General features: G+C 41.5%; 1 protein-coding gene across 6 annotated transcripts in view; it reads left to right on the top strand.

Moving 5' to 3' along the window:
- LOC109867280 (G1/S-specific cyclin-D2) overlaps window positions 1–13362 on the top strand; it is a 257766-nt gene that overhangs the window by 206283 nt on the left and 38121 nt on the right. For 2 of the 6 annotated variants that reach the window (XM_020456340.2, XM_020456341.2), the window contains 2 exons: window positions 5109–5198; window positions 5508–5583. The exons of 1 other annotated variant lie outside the window; for it this stretch is intronic. In XM_020456340.2, coding sequence (XP_020311929.1) covers window positions 5539–5583 — 45 coding nt within the window. In that variant the 5' untranslated portion in view covers window positions 5109–5198; window positions 5508–5538. Of the gene's footprint in view, window positions 1–5054; window positions 5199–5507; window positions 5584–13362 lie in introns of those variants that run through there. 3 more of the 6 variants (XM_031801135.1, XM_031801136.1, XM_031801134.1) reach the window with 2 other exon arrangements.

Here is a 13362-nt window from a genome sequence, read left to right as displayed (position 1 = left end):
TATGTAGATTTTCAAAAAAAAATCTGCCATTTCCAGTTACAATAGTCATTTACAAGAAGTGTATACACACTAAAGGTCATACGTTTTAGAACACCTACTCATTCAAGGGTTTTTCTTTATTTTTACTATTTTTTACATTGTAGAATAATAGTGAAGACATCAAAACTAGTAAATAACAAATTTGGAATCATGTCGTACCAAAAAAGTGTTAAACAAATCTAAATGTGTTTTATATTTGAGATTCTTCAAAAAGCCACCCTTTGCCTTGATGACTGCTTTGGACACTATTGGCATTCTCTCAACCAGCCTCATGGGGTAGTCACCTGGAATGCATTTTCAACAGGTGTGCCTTCTTAAAAGTTAATTTGTGGAATGTCTTTCCTTCCTAATGCATTTGAGCCAATCAGTTGTGTTGTGACAAGGTAGAGGTATACAGAAGATAGAACTATTTGGTAAAAGACCAAGTCCATATTATGGCAAGAACAGCTCACATAAGCAAAGAGAAACGACAGTCCAATCAATACAGACCCAATCAATATGGAACATTTCAAGAACTTTGAAAGTTTCTGCAAGTGCAGTCGCAAAAACCATCAAGCGCTATGATGAAACTGGCTCTCATGAGGACTGTCACAGGAAAGGAAGACCCAGAGTTAACTCTGCTGCGGAGGATAGGTTCATTAGAGTTACCAGCCTCAGAAATTGCAGCCCAAATAAATGCTTCACAGAGTTCAAGTAACAGACACATCTCAACATCAACTGCTCAGAGGAGGCTGTGTGAATCAGGCCTTCATGGTCGTATTGCTGCAAAGAAACAACTACTTAAAAAATATATATATATTTAACCAGGCAAGTCAGTTAAGAACAAATTCTTATTTTCAATGACGGCCTAGGAACAATGGGTTAACTGCCTGTTCAGGGGAAGAACGACAGATTAGTACCTTGTCAGCTAGGGTGTTTGAACTTGCAACCTTTCGGTTACTAGTCCAACGCTCTAACCACTAGGCTACCCTGCCGCCCTGACACTAATAATAAGAAGAGACTTGCTTGGGCCAAGAAACACGAGCAATGGACATTAGATCGGTGGAAATTTGTCCTTTGGTCTGGAGTCCAAATTGCAGATTGTTGTTCCAACCGCCATGTCTTTGTGAGATGCGTGTGGGTGAATGGATGATCTCCGCATGTGTATTTCCCACCGTAAAGCATGGAGGAGGAGGTGTGATGGTGTGGGGGTGGTTTTCTGGTGACACTGTCAGTGATTTATTTAGAATTCAAGAAACATTTAACCAGCACAGCTACCACAGCATTCTGCAGCGATACACCATCCCATTTGGTTTGGGTTTAGTGGAACTGTTTGTTTTTAATCTCAAATATATTACATGATTCAACATGTGTTATTTCATAGTTTTGATGTCTTCACTATTATTCAGCAATGTAGAAAATATTACAAAGAAAGAAAAACTCTTGAATGAGTAGGTGTTCTAAAACCTTTGACCGGTGGTGTATACAGTATATGCATATACAGTTGAAGTCGGAAGTTTACATACACTTAGGTTGGAGTCATTAAAACTTGTTTCAACCACTCACAAAATTCTTGTTAACAAACTATAGTCTTGTAAAGTAGGTTAGGACATCAACTTTGTGCATGACACAAGTCATTTTTCCAACAATTGTTTACAGACATATTATTTCACTTATAATTCACTGTATAACAATTTACATACACTAAGTTGACCGTGCCTTAAAACAGCTTGGAAAATTCCAGAAAATGATGTCATGGCTTTAGAAGCTTCTGATAGGCTAATTGACATAATTTGAGTCAATTGGAGGTGTACCTGTGGATGTATTTCAAGGCCTACCTTCAAACTAAAGAAATCGGCCAAGACCTCAGAAGAAAAAGTGTAGACCTCCACAAGTCTGGATCATCCTTGGGAGCAATTTCCAAACCCCTGAAGGTACCACGTTAATCTGTACAAACAATAGTACGCAAGTATAAACACCATGGGACCACCATCATACCGCTCAGGAAGGAGACGTGTTCTGTCTCCTAGAGATGAACGTACTTTGGTGCGAAAAGTGCAAATCAATCCCAGAACAACAGCAAAGGACCTTGTGAAGATGCTGGAAGAAACAGGTACAAAAGTATCTATATCCACAGTAAAACGTGTCCTATATCGACATAACCTGAAAGGCCGCTCAGAAAGGAAGAAGCCATTGCCCCAAAACCGCCATAAAAAAAGTCAGACTACGGTTTGCAACTGCACATGGGGACAAAGATCGTACTTTTTGGAGAAATGTCCTCTGGTCTGATGAAACAAAAATAGAACTGTTTGGCCATAATCACCATTGCTATGTTTGGAGGAAAAGGGGAGAGGTTTGCAAGCCGAAGAACACCATCCCAACCGTGAAGCACGGGGGTGGCAGCATCATGTTGTGGGGGTGCTTTGCTGCAGGAGGGACTGGTGCACTTCACAAAATAAGTGGCAACATGCGGATGGAAAATTATGTGGATATATTGAAGCAACATCTCAAGACATCAATCGGTCAGGCAGTTAAAGCTTGGTTGCAAATGGGTCTTCCAAATGGACAATGACCCCAAGCATACCTCCACAATTGTGGCAAAATGGCTTACTGACAACAAAGTCAATGTTTTGCAGTGGCCATCACAACGCCCTGACCTCAATCCTATACAACATTTTTGGGCAGAACTGAAAAAGCGTGTGCGAGCAAGGAGGCCTACAAACCTGACTCAGTTACACCAGCTCTGTCAGGAAGAATGGGTCAAAATTCACCCAACTTATTGTGGGAACCTTGTGGCTACCCGAAACGTTTGACACAAGTTAACCAATTTAAAGGCAATGCTACCAAATACTAATTGAGTGTATGTAAACTTCTGACCCATTGGGAATGTGATGAAAGAAATAAAAGCTGAAAGAAATAATTCTCTCTACTATTATTCTGACATTTCACATTCTTAAAATAAAGTTGTGATCCTAACTGACCTAAGACAGGGAATTTTTACTGGATTAAATGTCAGGAATTGTGAAAAACTGAGTTTAAATGTATTTGGCTAAGGTATATGTACATACGTACATATATTCTTTACTTTTTACCCCTTTTTCTCCCCAATTGGTAGTTACAGTCTTATCCCATTGCTGCAAATCCCATATGGACTTGGGAAAGGCGAAGGTCAAGAGCCATGCGTCCTCGCTTAACCCAGAAACCAGCCACACCAATGTGTTGGAGAAAACACTGTACAACTGGTGACCGAAGTCAGCGTGCATGCGCAAAGGCCAGCCAGAAGGAGTTACTAGAGTGTGATAGGACAAGGATATCCCGGCCGGCCAAACCCTCCCCTAACCCAGACAATGCTGGGCCAATTGTGCGCCGCCTCATGGGTCTTCACGGATCAAACCCGGGTCTGTAGTGACGCTTCTAGCACTGCGATGCAGTGCCTTAGACAGCTGCGCCACTTGGGAGGCCCAGGGTCCTACAGTTGACAGTGCATGTCAGAGCAATAACCATGCCATGAGGTCAAGACATTATCCGTAGAGCTACAAGACAGGATTGTCAAGGCACAAATCTGAGGAAGGGTACCAAAACATTTCTGTAGCATTGAAGGTCCCCAAGTACACAGTGGCCTCCATCATTCTTAAATGGAAGAAGTTTGGAACCACCAAGACTCTTCCTAGAGCTGTCCGTCCGGCCAAATTCAGCAATCGGGGGAGAAGGGTCTTGGTCAGGAAGGAGACCAAGAACCCGATGGTCACTCTGACAGAGCTCGAGAGTTCCTCTGTGGAGATGGGAGAACCTTCCAGAAGGACAACCATCTCTACAGCACTCCACCAATCAGGCCTTTATAGTGGAATGGCCAGATGGAAGACAGTCCTCAGTAAAAGGCCAAAAGGCACTTAAAGACTCACAGACTGGTCTGATGAAACCAAGATTGAACTCTTTGGCCTGAATGCCAAGCATCTCGTCTGGAGGAAACCTGGCACCATCCCTATGTTGAAGCATGGTGTTGGCAACATCATGCTGTGGTGATGTTTTTCAGCGGCAGGAACTGGGAGACTAGTCAGGAACGAGAGAAAGATGAACAGAGCAAGGTACAGAGAGATCATTGATGAAAACCTGCTCCAGAGAGCTGAGGACCTCAGACTGGGGCGAAGGTTCACCTTCCAACTGAACAACGACCCTATGCACACAGCCAAGACAATGCAGGAGTGGCTTTGGGACAAGTCTCTGAATGTCCTTGAGTGGCCCAGCCAGAGCCAGAATCTGAACCCAATCGAACATCTCTGGAGAGACCTGAAAATAGCTGTGCAGCAACGCTCCCCATCCAACCTGATAGAGCTTGAGAGGATCTGCAGAGAATAATTTTAGAAACTCCCCAAATACAGGTGTGCTAAGCTTGTAGCATCATACCACAGAAGACTCATGGCTGTAAGCGCTGCCAGAGGTGCATATACAAAGTACCTCGTAAAGGGTCTGAATACTTATGTAATATGATATTTCTGTTTTTTATTTTGAATAAATTAGCAAAAATGTCTTAACCAATTTTTGATTTGTCGTTATGGGGTATTGTGTGTATATTGATGAGGAAAAAAACGATTTAATCAATTTTAAGATAAGGCTGTAACCTAACAAAATCTGGAAAAAGTCAATGCACCGAATGCACTGTAGTAGATAGATATCCCTTTCGCCTACTTAAATAAAGGTTAAATAAAAATAAAATAAAAAATGATAATTGGATGTAGACCTATAATATACAACTTTATTGTGGGATATAGGTCTGTAGGGGCAGCAGGTAGCCTAGTGGTTAGAGCATTGGGGCAGTAACCAAAAGTTTGCTGGATCGAAACCCCAAGCTGACAAGGTAAAAATCTGTTGTTCTGAACAAGGCAGTTAACCCACTGTTCCCGATAGGCTGTCATTGTAAATAAGAATTTGTTCTTAACTGACTTGCCTAGTTAAATAAAGGTTAAGAAAAAAATTATAATATGGGATATACATATAGACTTCTGGCTGTTGCAGGATATTACTCAAGAGGCCTCTTTCTTTCTTTCTTTCTCTCTTTTTTCCCTCTATCTCTCTCAACCTCTCTCTCTCAGCTGTTCTTTTCTCGGCCAGGCTGACTGAGTTAGTGCCTGTGCTGTTACGGATTCGTTGTGCTGGTATGCGGCAGGAATCTTTGGATCAAGGTAATTTCACACTGTTCAGCAGTTTCCCACGCTGTTAACCTTCCCTTTACCTTTGTGCCACTTGGAGAATGAGATAGGGAGCAACACATGTTGCCATTAACCACACACAGCAGCTCTGCAGCCCACAGAGCTGACTTCACCAGCGGGTCAAAAGAACAACTTGATAGATATTGTTTAGAAATTACCATCTGACACTCCAGTTTTCCAAAAGGATTTGATTATTGCAGGCTGATCCAAGTGTGGGATGGTGCAGTGAATTGATGGGTGGTGCTGTAATTATGATGAAGGGAGTTTGATTTGTCATTGCAGAGGTCCAGAGTTTTGGGAGGGAGGCCAGGCTATGGGCCTCACGTTTGTCCTGATCAGATACAATGAAGATAAGAAGGTGCGTTCTTATTGTACTGAAGAAACGCAACATGCAACAAACGCAACATGCAAAAATGTAAAAGATTTTACTGAGTTACAGTTCATATAAGGAAATCTGTCAATTCATTAGGCCCTAATCTATGGATTTCATATGACTAGGAATAGAGATATCCATCTTTTAGTCACAGATACTTAAAAAAACAGGTAGGGTGTGGATTAGAAAACCAGTCCGTATCTGGTGTGACCACTGTTTGCCTCATGCAAGCTCGACACATATCCTTCACATAGAGTTGATCAGGCTGTTTATTGTTTCCTGTGTAATGTTGTCCCACTCCTTTTCAATGGCTGTGCAAAGTTGCTAGATATTGGCGGGAACTAGAACACGCTGTTGTACACATCGATTAGATTTAGATAGAATAACAAAAATAATAATGACAAGACTTTGAGATACGAAGACTTTATGGTAAAATTAATGAAACTGTTCCAGGAAAATGTGCATATGTAAATCAAAACTGGCACCCAGATCGGTAGAAATAGTCAAATAAATTGGCACTCCAAATGGAAAAGGTTGCCGACCCCTGGAGTAGCCTATTATTGGCAACTTCGGGAACCTAATGGCAGAATCTACGAAGGCTAGCAGCAGCGGTAGGAGGTTCAGGAACAGGTTTTTTTCTTCTGGTTAGGCTATCTTGATCTCTGTCTCTCTTGAGTCATTTGTGTGTCTTATTAATTTAATCACAGTGTGTTTAAAGCATCAGACAAGCTCAGTAGCCTACATATACAGTAATTGCTTTTATTGAAACACATTGGGTGTGTCTATATATGGAAAAACAATGTTGACTAGTCGATTGGTCGAAAGAACAGAAGATGCTGTTTAATCTGCTTCTTGATGTGCCACACCTGTCAGGTGGATGGATTATCTTGGTAAAGGACAAATGCTCACTAATAGGAATGCAAACACATTTGGGCACAAAATTTGAGAGAAATAATAATTTTGTTCCAATAGAACATTTCTGGGATATTTTATTTCAGCTCATGAAACATGGGACCAACACTTTACATGTTGCATTTTATATTTTTGGCTCAGTGTACAGTACCAGTCAATCCTGAGCACTTGTTGGCTGCTTTTCCTTCACTCTGTGGTCCAACTCATCCCAAACCATCTCAATTGGGTTGAGGTCGGGTGATTGTGGAGCCCAGGTCATCTGATGGAGCACTCCATCAAATAAACATTAAACAGCCTGGAGGTGTGTTGGGTCATTGTCCTGTTTGAAAACAAATGCTGGTCCCACTAAGCGCAAACAAGATGGGATGGCGTATTGCTGCAGAATGCTGTGGTAGCCATGCTGGTTAAGTGTGCCTTGGATTCTAAATAAATCACAGACAGTGTCACCAGCAAAGCACAATCACACCTCCTCTTCCATGCTTCACAGTGGGAACTACACATGCAGAGATCATCCGTTCACCTACTCTGCGTCTCACAAAACATGACGGTTGGAACCAAAAACTCCAATTTGGACTCATCAGACCAAAGGACAGATTTCCACCGGTCTAACATCCATTGCTCATGTTTCTTGGCCCAAGCAAGTCTCTTCTTCTTATTGATGTCCTTTAGTAGTGGTTTCTTTGCAACAATTTGACCATGAAGCCTTGATTCAGGCAGTCTCCTCAACAGTTGATGTTGAGATGTGTCTGTTGCTTGAACTCTGTGAAGCATTTATTTGGGCTGCAATTTCTCAGTCTGTTAACTGTCATGTCTTTGGCATCATTAAAACTGAAGACTGTTCGTTTATAAAATAAAAAAATCAATTCTCTTTAATTATTATTATGTGATTATTCTAATCATGTAAATATAATTAACCAGATGTCAGGGCACCAAGGAAAATATTCAGATTACAAAGTTATCATTTTCCTAATATAACTTTCAGATGTTTTAATATCTGATCAATTAGTCTTCTAATTATTGAATTATTCTTTACAACATGTTAGTCTCATTCCAAACCTCATAAATTGTTGGTTATCTGCATGAACCCAGTCTTCACTAAGAATCAACCATACAACAATTGTCTCAATCGTTTATTTACTAACCAACTAAATAATCACAGAAATGCACACACAAACAAACAAAGTAGATATGGTTACATGGAAATTATAGGGAATGTGCCCTAGTGGGCTATACCGATATCGCAGCTTGATAGACAAAGGGACTGAGAAGGGTGCGAAAGATAAAAGACACTACAAAGTTGATAATTATAACCATTGAAATGCTAATCCTTTGCACATGAACGCTCACTCATTCGGGAATAATTGCAATCAATATATATATATTTACGCTCAGTGTGTCATTGTGAGCTCTGTTGGAAGATCATCCGCACCTCTCTCTACATCCCTGGAGTCTTTCGTTTGAATGGCTACTTCAGAGTAACATTCAGAAATGTTGTTATAGAATAGGTGTTGTCGACCTTCTCATTCAATGGTATAGAATTTCTAGCTGCAGACTAGTAATTAGTATCAAAGATTTGCTTTTATTCTGTCGGATCGATAGTCTCAGAGTTTAACCACGTGGTATGGTTAAAAGATTCAGCAATCTACTCAAACCGTAGCTCCCTCTGTGAAGAGGTACTGGTCTGGTCTCAAACCTTTGCCCTCTCGTGGTAATCGAGCTAAGCTGGTCTGAAGGGAAATCCTTCAGGTGGGGGTTATATTCGTATCAGCAGAAGAGGGCTGTCCCATGATGCCAGGTCAATGCCTGTGCTCATGGGGCAGGCCTATGACCTAGTTAAACTCCAAAGGGAATTGGAGTTTCATTCATTAAACAGTTTATAATCACATTACATCATTTCACAAATAGTTTAATCTTTACTCATTAATTTTATACAACAATTAGATGCAAGCCTCACAACTGAGACTCTTGTATAAACAGAGTTATGGTAATGTGGCTGTATTGTCTCTCATGGGTTTCACAAACATTAAACTAAATGGACCAGTCGTAGCTGGATTCTTCCCCGACAGTGTACACATTCTCCAAAACATGGACATTGTTCAGTTCTCAAGTTCTGTGATGTGGAAGAGGTTCCTTTGTTCTCCTGTGAAACGCTCTCTCTATATACTCTGGCCATGAGTAGAGAAACTCCTCTAGGAATTTATGACCTGCCTAACAGAGCCTGGGTGTAGGGGGAAGAGAGAGGTGGTGCGAGAGAGGGGGATGGTGCTCGCTGTACCCAAAGAGGACAACGTCATGACATAACTCTAATGAACTTAACCTCTGCAGCAGAGGTATCTCTGGGGTTCCTTTCCTGTGGCGGTCCTCGTGAGAGCGAGTTTCATCATAGCACTTGGTTTTTGCGACTGCACTTGAAGAAACGTTCAAAGTTCTTGAAATCTTCCGTATTACTGACCTTCATGTCTTAAAGTAATGATGGACTATCATTTCTCTTTGCTTATTTGAGCTGTTCTTGCCATAGTATGGACTTGGTCTTTTACCAAATAGTGCTATCATCTGCATACCACCCCTACCTTGTCACAACATAACTGATGTCACAACTTCTGCCGAAGTCGGTCCCTCTCCTTGTTCGGTCGGTGTTCGGCGGTCAACGTCACCGACCTTCTAGCCACCACTGATCCATTTTTCATTTTCCATTGGTTTTGTCTTGTCTTCCTTCACACCTGGTTCCAATCCCATCAATTACATATTGTGTATTTAACCCTCTGTTTCCTCTCATGTCCTTGTCGGAGAATGTTTGATTGTATGTATGTGCAAGTTATGTTTTGGTGTGCGATGGGTTTTGTACCCACTTTTATTATTTTGTAAATTTTGGTTTTCAGAGTTTTGGGAGCTTTGTGAGTTTTAAACGACTCCGTTTATACCAAATTAGTTCTCCTGCGCCTGACTTCCCTACCACCAACACGCACCTGTTACAACTGATTGGCTCAAACGCATTAAGAAGGAAAGAAATTCCACGCAAATAAATTCATAAAAAATCCTACAATGTGATTTTCTGGATTTTTTTTCTCATTTTGTCTGTCATAGTTGAAGTGTACCTATTGATGAAAATTACAGGCCTCTCTCATCTTTTTAAGTGGGAGAACTTGCACAATTACTAAATACAAAATACTTTTTTGCCCCACTGTATGTAATCATTTGTGGATTCCATCACCCATTTCGTATCATATTAGTATTAGAATTGATATGATATGTTACGAATGAGCAAAACGTACAATATGTTACACATTTGGCAATGTACTATATGTTATGAATTTGCAATATGTATGATATGTTACAAATTCTAGCTAGGAGGCTAGGTGGCTAACGTTAGCTAGCTGACTAACTTTATTTAGGCTAGGGGTTAGGGTTAGGGCTTAGGTTAAGTTTAAGATTAGGGTTAAGTTTAGGAGTTAGGTTAAAGGGTTAAGGTTAGGGTTAGGGGAAGGGTTAGCTAAAGGGGTTAAGGTTAGGGGAAGGGTTAGCAAACAGGGTTAAGGTTATGATTGGGGGACAGGTTAGCTAACATGCTAAGTAAACTCAGCAAAAAAAGAAACGGCCCTTTTTCAAGACCCTGTCTTTCAAAGATGATTCCTAAAAATAACTACACAGATCTTCATTGTAAAGGGTTTAAACAATGTTTCCCATGCTTGTTCGATGAAGCATAAAGAATTAATGAACATGCACCTGTGGCAATTAAGGTCACAATTATGAAAACTTAGGAGACTAAAGAGGCCTTTCTACGGACTCTGAAAAACACCAAAAGAAAGATGCCCAGGGTCCCTGCTCATCTGCGTAAACAAGCCTTAGGCATGCTGCAAGGACCCCAGGACTACCTGACATGATGACTCCTTGCTGTCCCCAGTCCACCTGGCCGTGCTGCTGCTCCAGTTTCAACTGTTCTGCCTTATTATTATTCGACCATGCTGGTCATTTATGAACATTTGAACATCTTGGCCATGTTCTGTTGGCCACCCCACATAGCCTGGTTCCTCTCTAGGTTTCTTCCTAGGTTTTGACCTTTCTAGGGAGTTTTTCCTAGCCATCGTGCTTCTACACCTGCATTGCTTGCTGTTTGGGGTTTTAGGCTGGGTTTCTGTACAGCACTTTGAGATATCAGCTGATGTACGAAGGGCTATATAAATAAATTTGATTTGATTTGATTTGATTTGCAAGGAGGCATGAGGACTGCAGATGTGGCCAGGGCAATAAATTGCAATGTCCGTACTGTGAGACGCCTAAGACAGCACTACAGTGAGACAGGATAGACAGTTGATGGTCCTCGCAGTGGCAGACCACGCATAACAACACCTGCACAGGATCGGTACATCCGAACATCACACCTGTGGGACAGGTACAGGATGGCAACAACAACTGCCGAGTTACACCAGGAATGCACAATCACTTCATCAGTGCTCAGACTGTCCGCAATAGAATGAGAGATGCTGGACTTGTAGGCCTGTTGTAAAGCAGGACCTCACCAGACATCACCGGCAACAACATCGCCTATGGGCACAAACCCACCATCGCTGGACCAGACAGGACTGGCAAAAACTGCTCTTCACTGTTGAGTCGCAGTTTTGTCTCACCAGGGGTGATGGTCGGATTCGCGTTTATTGTCAAAGGAATGAGCGTTATTCCGAGGCCTGTACTCTGGAGTGGGATCGATTTGGAGGTGGAGGGTCTGTCATGGTCTGGGACAGTGTGTCACAGCATCATCGGACTCAGCTTGTTGTCATTGCAGGCAATCTCAATGTTGTGCGTTACAAGGAAGACATCCTCCCTCATGTGGTACCCTTCCTGCTTATCCTGACATGACCCTCCAGCGTGACAATGCCACCAGCCATACTGCTCATTCTGTGCGTGATTTCCTGCAAGACAGGAATGTCAGTGTTCTGCCATGGCCAGCGAAGAGCCCGGATCTCAATCCCATTGAGAACGTCTGGTACCTGTTGGATCGGAGGGTGAGGGCTAGGGCCATTCCCCCCAGAAATGTCCGGGAATGTGCAGGTGCCTTGGTGGAAGATTGGTGTAACATCTCACAGCAAGAACTGGCAAATATGGTGCTGTCCATGAGGAGGAGATGCACTGCAGTACTTATTGCAGCTGGTGGCCACACCAGATACTGACTGTTACTTTTGATTTTGACCCCCCTTTGTTCAGGGACACATTATTCCATTTCTGTTAGTCACGTGTCTGTGGAACTTGTTCAGTTCATGTCTCAGTTGTTGAATCTTGTTATGTTCATACAAATATTTACACAAGTTAAGTTTGCTCAAAATAAATGCAGTTGACAGTGAGAGGATGTTTCTGTTTCTGCTGAGTTTAGTAGCAAAGTAGCTAAAAATCTAACCATTTGTCTTATGTAACCTTAACATTTGTGTGAACTTGTGTGTGTGTGTGTGTGTGTGTGTGTGTGTGTGTGTGTGTGTGTGTGTGTGTGTGTGTGTGTGTGTGTGTGTGTGTGTGTGTGTGTGTGTGTGTGTGTGTGTGTGTGTGTGTGTGTGTGTGTGTGTGTGTGTGTGTGTGTCAGTGTTTGTCTTCAACCAGCAACATGTGTTTTATGGTCCTTTTTTTAACACTGTTCCATGTTAATATTAGATATACCAGATGAGTCAACACCTGATGGGTATGGATGGAATATTAGAGTGGTATAATTGTTTAAGTAATCTAGTTTATCTTTACTATACCCAGATCCTGATCTCATGTAACATCTGTTTGTGCTGGAGGCCTTCGGGGCCCTGACCTAACCACACACACTGCAGGGAATATGGGGCCCTTACCCACCATGCGTGTGCGCATGCTAAATTCAGGTGTTTGCAATGACACAACAATGAGCACATCAAGCCTTGAAACCCTGTCGATTTTTTTCTGGGTTTCAAAGTCAGTAGAAGAGCATCTTAAATACAGCTGCAGGCAGAAAGGTCTCTGTTTGACAAACATAATGTCAATAGGCAACATTTTCTTTGTTCCAAACAGGGAGAGGTGCATGAATCATACATTAAACATGATTTGTATGAATGCCTCACTCAGAGGCAGCGTTTCTTTCTCTGGGCGATTTGCAGCAGGTGTCAAAATTGGGTGTCACTCAACTTAAACTGTATGCTGTATGATCAGGATTACAGTTGACGTGTAGACAAATATCAAGCCATGTATTTGTTCCTTTGGATGATTCTGAAGCATTCCCGTCAATGAATGCCAAAGTACTTTATTGTTTAATATACAGTCCCAAGTATAAAATAATATAATAAATAAAAAATCTGAGCATGTAATATAGCTATTTTTGTATTAGTATTTTAATTATTTGATTTAATCTTCAAGCATGTGAGAGAGGAGGGAAGAGTAAATAAAGGTAAATGAATAGCAGACTGGCTCTTCTCTGTTGGCAGAGGGAGGGTTGTTAGCAACCCCTTTGATAGATTGCTTTTAGTTATAAATGCTTCAACTTGTATTTTTGTTTTACTTTTCAAGAGCTATTTCTTGGATTGATTCTACTGATTTGCTTCAAAAACATATGGGAAGAAATGTGGCTGAAGTTGGTGTTTTTAAGATTTGTTGCATGACAACCAGAATAGAGCTATGTGTTATTAATTTATCTTTGTCTGTGTCTAGATCACATCTGTTCCCAAGGTTTTTGTGGCATGCACCTGCAAATACTGTAATATCATTCATATGATACAAGACTATTGCAACTTTGTAACTGATTGTAACCACCCTCACATAGCATATGAGAATGTTTGAAGCATGTACCTCTTGTCGGCAGCATCAATTCATCTCTCTAACAGGGAGGGTATTCACCTTGCTCCCTCAGACGCC

This window comes from Oncorhynchus kisutch, linkage group LG22 (genome assembly GCF_002021735.2).
Source record: "Oncorhynchus kisutch isolate 150728-3 linkage group LG22, Okis_V2, whole genome shotgun sequence".
Taxonomy (NCBI): domain Eukaryota; kingdom Metazoa; phylum Chordata; class Actinopteri; order Salmoniformes; family Salmonidae; genus Oncorhynchus; species Oncorhynchus kisutch.
The sequence above is the reverse complement of the archived record's forward strand: the minus strand, read 5'-3'. Positions and strand labels throughout refer to the sequence as shown.